A 9,153-nucleotide genomic window follows, 5' to 3' on the forward strand; every position below is an offset into this window, starting at 1 on the left:
GGGACTTTAATATGCTTTAAGGGCAGTCTGTGTCTTTGTGTTTTATAAATCACCAGGATAAGTCCTTCAGATACACAAATACAAAACAAATTTCTATAGGCCTTCATAGTGAAAATGTAGTTTTTTGCTTTTTGAGAATATAAGTTCTTATGTTTATTCAGATAATATCTCTAGCTAGAGCTTTCATTTTATCTGTATGTTTTTATTAGGATGAATGTGCGAAGGACAGAGATGCTTTGAAAAGGGTGTAGAGGCAAAGCTGTGTCTGAATTATATTTCTTCTTACTCTGAAGAGGCATTTTTTTCAAGCACACACGACGTAGTTTGTGAGAAATGAGAACGAGAAAGACATTAAAGAGATTACTTCCATGATAGAGTTTATGAGATGCGTGGGTGCCCGTGACAAAAGGTGGCCCAATGTTGGGGAAAGGGCCCTGCCGTGCTCTGCATCCTTAGCCATCGATGACTTTATGAGCACCTAAAGATAGCAAGCTTGGCACAGACATAAGATATCTCAAAAGAGACATCTGTAGCAACAGTGGTGAAAGTCTTTTCAACAACTCCAATAATACTGACTCTTGACCAAGGAGACCTGCAACAGGAATAAAAAGCTTTGTTTGATGATACTCAGTAACTATTTTAAAGAGACTGGTCTGCAAATACACTGAGTCGTTCCTTTGTTATAACTTAGACAATTTTCAGTTGTGAGGGTCTGTGCTGATGTCCAATAATTGGGCGAATGAATGACTAGGCCAGCAAGCTCTTGCTTCTAATGCCGGCTGGTGAAACTTGTGTATAAAGTTTATATCTTTATAATAGTCCCAAACATATTTTCTCCCATTTTAACTAGAAAAGTTCTCTATTTCTCTTGAATTGAAATTGGTAATAAAAATGATGATAACAATAGCATACATGTTGAATGCTTATTCTGGACACACGATGATCAGTGTTTTGTGTGGATATATGGATAATCTCACTTAGCCATCCCATCACCCAAAGATAAGAATTCTTATTATTCTTATTTTATAGACAAGGGCTTTGGAGATCAAGGTTCTCCACACAAGGTTTCCAGACTTTGGAGCTAGTGATATTTTGAACTGGATCATTTCATGGGGTGGGGAGTAGGGAAGGCTTTCCTGTGTATTGTAAGCGTTGTAAGATGCTTAGCAGTACCCCTGATCCGTGTCCACTACATACCAGCGTCTCCATCCCCCACAAAATGTGGGGGGAAAAAATCTGTAGCCATTGCCAAATGCTTCTTTTAGAGAAGCACTGCTTGACACTAGACTGCTTCTCTTCTAATTCGTCACCTTAGAAGGACAGAAGAAAGCCATTTAAAAAGTCATTTTAGGTGGCCCCTGGAAGTTTTAGATGGCAGGGCCCTGCATGTGGCTTAGGGATTTTGGGGAGTACCTAATTAACTTTTTTTGTGCCTGTTCCTTAATTCTACATCACTTGGGAGTTTCGAATTCCAAAAAATAGGATTTGATCTTAAGGTTTGGTGCCCAGTCTGCTTGCCACGCCTTTAAGATTGCCTATCCCCCAAGCATGTTTGCCACTAACCTGACCCAGCTGAGTTGTTTGAGTAGATAATCAGAATAACTGAATCCAAATTTAAAGTTGAAATGCAGAGCAGAGAAGGTAATTGAGACGTTCACATATCATGGTATCCTACTGAGAAATTGTAACTTGCTTTGTTTCTGTGACCATGATCTCTTTAGGAAGGAATGAATGGTATTTCTCACCTGCCCTGAGAAGGGAGCCGAGCCTTTGCTTTCCTGAAGGCAGGCGCGCGTTACCACCAGGGGGCAGTAATTAGCCTTCTGAGTTTGAGATGGACGGACAGCCCTGCAAATAACTCAGAACTACGAGTGTTTGTTTCCGAGTTTGTCCCAGCTTATTGTGGGCCGAGAAAATCTGCTGTTTGCTCAAAACCGGTAGGAAGCTTTGCAATGGGGGAGAGGGAGTTGATTGGAAAGGAGAATGCTTTCTGCCTCCTTGTGGCCGGCTACCTGGAGATTAGAAAGGACAGCGTTTTCAGATATTCAGAATATGGAGACTTAGGCCTAGTTTTCAGCTATTGGAGGTAAGGACCTGGTGGAGGGGGGGGGGGGAATTAACGAAACCTGGTTTTCATTTTAAGTGTCTCTAGGGGTTTCTTTATAAGTAAATTAATATTGACTAAACAGACATGTTCAGAGTATACAATTGGTCATTCAATGGGTATGTAATATATATGTATATATACTTCTTTAGTATTATGATACATAAGATACCCAATTATTTCAGAGACTAGAGACATATTCTCTAAGGTTTCCCTCTAAAAACTACAACAAACAAATTTTTTTCATATCTTGGAAGTTTATGGGCATTTAATGCACAACTAAACAAAATACTTGTAAATTATATTTATGATTTAAGAAAACACAATAAGAGTACAATGCTGCTTAAACATTACTGACAGATCTAAATCTCATGAAAATGACAACTATAGAAAATAAATGAAAAGTTTTCATTTTACATAAAAACATACTTAAGCACATCCATTACATATATGTATACCATGTCATATATATTTGTACAATAACCATTCTTTCTAGCATTTTTTATTGGTTTCTGTACAAATGTATATATATATAATGCATAAGAGATACTAATCACATATTTGGCAGTATTCTCTACCAGGACTAATGACAGCTAATGTCTAAAAGGAGAGACAATACACTATGAGACATTTTATTTAGCAAAAACAAAACAAACTTAATTCATTAAATTGCTAGGGAACTGAATTAAGATTCTCTAGTTAGTTTCATGATCTTATGGGTAGTTAGGCATAATCATTCAAATTATAGCAATGAAGGAATCCATAGTTTTAAACTAAAAGGGGAGTAGACTTAATGGCATCCTTTGTTTTTCTTTTACACACACATATGCATTTGCTCTCACCCCTATATCCCCTCTTTCTTAATTAGCTAATACTTAGCAGCGGTTTAACCTTTATTATTCAGAGAGCTATGACCAACTTGCCTGCTTCATTGGTTTAGATTTTTGGTGCAGGACTGGGAAAAGGAGCTATTAGAATGAGGAATTATTTGTCACCACTTTATTGTGGTGAGGAGCAAGGATGGGGAATATATATATATATATATATATATATATATATATATATATGTGTGTGTGTGTGTGTGTGTGTGTGTGTGTGTGTNTGTGTGTGTGTGTGTGTGTGTGTGTGTGTGTGTGTATAGATATAAATTTTTAAGTGTTCAAATGGTTATAAATAAATGGTAAATATAACTAAGTGATTTAAAGTATCTTCTCACGACAAAGCATCTTGCTTGCCTGAAAGAAAATACTTTCAGGTCTATAAAAGTAGATTTTTGACACATAGCAATCAGCAAATTATTCCGAAGTCTGTCCATGCATGCTTTTGAATCATACTTATTGGGGCATAAATTGTTTTTTTTTTCACCATGAGTTAAAAAATCAGTTGTGGAACTTGATGGCAGACTTCTAACATAAAGAGCTTATATTGATGTTAAGTTTTTAGAAAGAGATTTGAAGGTATAGGATGAATTTATTTCATTTACAGGTAGATTCACAAGTAAGCTCAGGGAAGCCAAAGAAATGGGATGGGAGGAACATTGATATTGTTGTCTCTACTCTGGAATTGGGGAAACAATATGACTTTTAAGTAACTGAGACTATTCCAGTCTTCAATATTTCTTATCATTGACAAGCGTCATGGCTGAATGAATGAATACTGGCCTTCCAGCTGTTTTGATATGCTTCCCCGATCACAGCTCAAACCAGTAGTATCTCCAATGGAACATGATGGAGAGAGCTCCCATATCCTAAATCACTAAATCCTTAACAATTTTTTTTTGAAGAACATACGAAGGCAACACAAGTAGAAAATAATAATAATAATATCAAGTTAAATCCCAAACCCACATTTAGCATCTGGAGTAGAGCTCTGGCTGGAGCCCATGATGCTGTGAGGACTGTTCTAACCTGAGTCAGCCTCGACTATAGAGTCCTAATACAAATAGACCCAAGGCATCCTAGGCCCTTTTCTCTAAGTTATTTTTTTCTTTTTCTATTCTTGATCCTTAGGATTTCTCATGGCCACTCAAAAGAATATGATGACCTTAAGCAATTAATTTCAGTTTCTTTATTCATAAAATGGAAATCATGGTACCTACCTCATAAGATTATATGAGATATTAAATAAAAAGTGTTTTGGCATACAGTACATACATAATTTATGGTGTCCAGTATTTGGCCTAAGTTTTTTGTTTTTTTTAAGCAGTCATCTAAATTTTCCAATTTTGAGTTAACATTTTCTTCTCTTTTACCCTAGTACTTAACCAGTTCTGTACCACAGCATTTATTACTTCCTTTTTATAGGAATAGCTTGTGCAAGTGTCTAGATCTTTCAAATTTTGACTCAGAATACATATATGTGATTTATATCTGTTTAATTATATATCCTGATAATACTTAGATGTGCTTTGGAGATATTAATAGCAGAAATTCAATAAACATTTGAAAAATCCTATCTGTAATGAAGTTTTCTTGTTTTTATGTTTGTTATTTAGTCTTTCTATTATAGTTAAAGACAAAATATGATGATGCCTTCCATAACCCAGCAACAAGTATTTTTTTTTAGCTGAGCCATCCCGCCACCTGTTGGCAGCTCACGGCTGCTCAGCTCGGGCTGACTCGAACCGCTGTTGCTCAGAGCTCAAACTCTTGAGCGAGCTCTTAACCAACTGAGCCACTCAGCCGGCCCAGCAACAAGTATTTTTGAAGGTGCAAAGTATGGATCTTACTTACTGTGAGGATTAAATAAGTGAAAAAGATAATCCTTAGTTTCAAGGATGTTTCAATGGTGATGGGGACAGGGGACCAACATAGAACTAGAATACAAGATAGAATGATATAAGAGGCAGGTAAAAACTTAGGTAAAAGTAACTACTAAAATTTTGAATGGCTAATCTTCCTTCAGCACTCAATTTCTAATCCTTACAAGAACTCTTCTAGGTAGGTGGTGTTTTAACCACATATTTTTCATGGAAATTAATTAAAATTTGGAAAGGTTAGGGAACATGCTGAAACTCACGTGATCAGTTAGAGAGCCAAAATTTTGACCCAAATATTTCTCATTTCAACGCCTCTATAATGATTCCTTTCCCACACACTGACTTTCTGATACGGGAGCATATAGAAAGAAAAAAAATGTATTCTGATTGATTTTTGGACAACAGACAGCATTTCAAAGACAGAAAGAACTGAGAGGAAGGAAAAGTGGGAAGGGTAAACCATTTTGAGAAAACTCCATGAACAAAGCAAATCAGAGAAATGTGACAGTGGAAAGTGCATGTTCATGATGTTCTAACTTCTTTTCGCCTTCATTCCAAACTCTGAGCAAATCACTAAACTCTCATGGACTTTCTAAGCGTAATACTTAGAGGATATCAGAAGCGCGGCAGCATGAGAGGTCCCCTGGATCTCTCCCTTTGAGGTTACAACAAATTGAACAGCTATAATTCCACAATGGATTCCCTGTTCAACACACAAACACATCTGACGGATCTGTGCATCAAAACATCTGAAGGTGGGTGAATTGGATCTAACAGTGATACTTAGGGAAAAAGGCAGAACATTCTGCAAGATTATTAGCAAAAAACCATGAAGCAGGACATAGGATTCCTGAACAATTTATACCTCCCAAATGAATGTCCTCTGTGCTTTGCATAAAAGAATAAAATATGCGTGTATCAGCTGGCTCAGATTGCTCCTAGGAAGCAAAGATCAGGTTCAAATAATCCTTCTAACACCCATAGACTCATATGCAAAGTAGATCTTAACAGATATTTATTAAATGAATTATCAAACCAAAAGAATAGTTTTCTGAGTATGTTTTTTTTAAAGGACTTGCACTTCTGTCTGAAAAAATATTTGAGGGAAAGTTAACATTTTGGAGGCCTTCATATCTCAGAAGTTTGACCTATGTCTACATTATTTTTGTGTTTATAGTACTGAACTAACATGAGGACCATAATGCTGCCTTCTTAATATTCACCCTGACCAGTTGGGTGATGTAGAGAGAGATGATATGACGATATGTTATTAGTTACGATATGCTTCTGCCTTGTTCACCTCACATGCTGTTGTGTCTGATAATGATATATGTGTATACTAAATATTTGTTCATTGACAAAGAACTGAAAAAACAAAGATCCAGGAACAGATAAATGTAAGGGTTTGAGTTTTTAAGGCAAAATTATCTAAAACTATTATATTTTTTCTGTAGTCTAGAAATACAGAAAAAAATAAACCATTGAACAAGCAAACAATGAATAATGTCTAATGTTTTGAAGTCTCAGGTTTAATCTCAACATTATTTGTTATATACAATAAGTCTTTTCATTTTTTTCTTCTCTACCTCTAAGGCCCGCATCCTTCCTTCCACCATCTTCCAATTATTCCTTTGCACTCGTGCTTAAGACACAAGTGTGAATTAAGTTATAGGTATTTCATAGGATTATTTATTGAGTTTTAAAAAGATGACTTTACCCTATTAACTTCTACAGTGAAAAATTGAGAGTCTGTAGTCTCTTTAAAAGGAAAATAATTTAGAAAGGAAAAGATTTATCAATCCCTTTCCTGTAATTTGCCAGAAAAAAAAATGAATAATGTATTGCCAAAGTTTCCTGTCAGTAAATCAACACACAGCATAAATAAATGGTTTCCTGCCGCTAGAGTTGCCCTTCTCATTAGAAGTAGGTAACCAAGACTTTTTAAACTTGCTGGTAAATGAATGTTCTCCCTGCTACTTTACTTCTAAAATAGAGTTTGGTGTCTGCTGGCTCCGATTTGGATACCCTGTCTTTGATTTTGAACATTGGCAGAGGGGGAAGAATATTGTTAGAAATTAAATAACCCCGGCGATCTTAGCCAATATCTACAATGAAGATCTAGGATAGCCAGGGTTTGGCAGCACTTTGACATGTCAGATATTGGATCAGATACGTCATTGTAGGCATTATCCACTCCAGTACATGACAGGAAATGTCATATTCTGCTTGCTAGGCCAACTGTAGGTGATTCATAAAATGGAGGGATGGAAGGTTGAATGGGGGCCTAAAATCAACATTTGATTATAGATTTTTCTTCAGAAAAATCACCAGCAAAACAGCTCAGCATACATTTAGCATTGATTAACACAATTTCTAATCTCTTTCAGGCTTTATCTGATACATTATATTGAAATTTTAAGAATGTATTTTTTTAAACAGACCATGTCCCTGGGGCCCTGTTTGCACAATCAACTAAAACTTGCAATGAAGGTGCTTAATGAATCAACTCCCTCATTAACTGAAGTCTAAAAGGAGAATAAACACACCAACTTAACCTCAATTCCATAGGCAGCTGGAATTTTTATTTAAAACCATTCCTTAGAAATCTATTTTATTATATAAATAATTCATGAAGGCATTTGCATTGAAATAAATTCACACACACTGATAAAGACATAAATTAATACCTGCTACCTTCCCACCTCCCACTACACTTACTTCTCAAATCCCTCATTCCCAGAAGTAAACTCCATTCTGGTGTGCTGCGTATCCAGCCAGAACTTTTTCTATACACTTTCATACATATGTATGAATATTTTTAAAATATTCTAAATGTTAGGGTTTTTCTCCTCTTCCTTGTGCTTCATATGTGAAGTGTGTTGTCTGCACTCTTCTGCCAATTGTTTTTGTTTCCTATTAACAGTACGTCTTGAAGATCATTCCATGTCAATACGCATGAACCTCACAGTATTCTCATCACTGAGGTCTGTGATTCTATAGTATGGCTGTATTATGAATTGATTAGTTTATTGCTCTTATAGAGTAAGAAGTTGAAACATTATACTTCTTAGTTCATGGTATATTTTATCACTGTTTTTTCCAAGACCCTCCCTTGTTGAGTTTGATTTATTTACCTCCCACCCAGATTTTATGAAGCTACTGTGTTAGCGTTGCTGGGTCTTTTTTGTCACAGGGCAGACAATAATGCTTCTAGGACTTTTTTGAGTAAAAACAGTGAAAAAATAAATCAGTGCCTTCTGACTTTTCTCTCTGTCTATTTTTGGCACCAAACATTCTGGTCTCAGTTGTCAGTTTCTGACAGATGGAGAGAGTCATCTTATTTCCCAGGTGTTTCTCACCATTTCTACATTTTTTTTTCCATTGGCATTCCCATCGCTGTCTCTCTGCAGCTGTGACCCCATGGCTGGCTTTGAGAGAGTCAGCGTTGCATATTACTTACCCATCTTCTCTCATCTTCTATCTTAATCCCACCACTAATACTACTTTAGCTGATTTCTTATTATTTGCCTTAAAGGCACTGCTGTTGAATGGAAATATTTAAACATATATTTTGTGAACATGTTCACATATTCATCGATAATAATAATAATAATAGGTAACATTTATGAAGTGGCTACTTTATTGTTTGGTACATCTATGAACGCTTTAAAACATGTATATTGACTCAGCCCTTTCAACCACTTCGTGGAGTAGATATTACTGAAATTCCTATTTTACAGATAAGGAAACTGACCACAGAGAGGCTAAAATAAAATAAATTGCCCAAGGCAGCATAGCCAAAGGACTAATCCAAGCCCAAACTGTCCAGTCCCAGAGACGGTACATAGATTACTACTCTATCTCGCACCCAGGTTTGGGAGTGCTAACCCAAAGTGTCTGCACATTTTAAATTTTAACAGCTAATGTCAACTTGCCTCGAACATAGCTCTCTATAAATTTAACTCCCAGACAAACCTAACAACAGTAATATATTTAGTCTTTTGTTTTGTCTATATAATCATAGGGAAAAAATCTCACAATTTAAAATTTGTATTTGTGCTGGCAATCTTTAGGAGTGCAAATACATTGAATTCTCTAGAGCATTAGCATGAATTGTTGAATGTTGGACTTGAAAGAGGATATAGAGATATACTTTAGCTTCTTATTTTATAAATGAGAAAGCTGAGGTATCTGAGAGTTTATATGACTTCCATAAATTCCCATAGAGGGTTGGTTACAAGGTTTGGGGTGGGGTGTAGCTCAGATGTTCTCTCTTTTTTTTTTTTTTTTT

General features: G+C 36.0%; 1 protein-coding gene across 1 annotated transcript in view; it reads left to right on the forward strand.

The window, feature by feature from the left end:
- Nucleotides 1-1,864: 1,864 nt before the first annotated feature.
- Nucleotides 1,865-9,153, forward strand: part of LOC109389432 (keratin-associated protein 13-1-like) — a 134,140-nt gene continuing 126,851 nt past the window's right edge. Inside the window, exon 1 of the mRNA XM_019654939.1 lies at nucleotides 1,865-2,086. Within this exon, the coding sequence (XP_019510484.1) occupies nucleotides 1,953-2,086 (134 nt within the window). The 5' untranslated portion in view covers nucleotides 1,865-1,952. The remainder of the gene's footprint in view (nucleotides 2,087-9,153) is intronic.

Source organism: Hipposideros armiger, unplaced genomic scaffold (assembly GCF_001890085.2).
Source record: "Hipposideros armiger isolate ML-2016 unplaced genomic scaffold, ASM189008v1 scaffold_233, whole genome shotgun sequence".
NCBI lineage: Eukaryota > Metazoa > Chordata > Mammalia > Chiroptera > Hipposideridae > Hipposideros > Hipposideros armiger.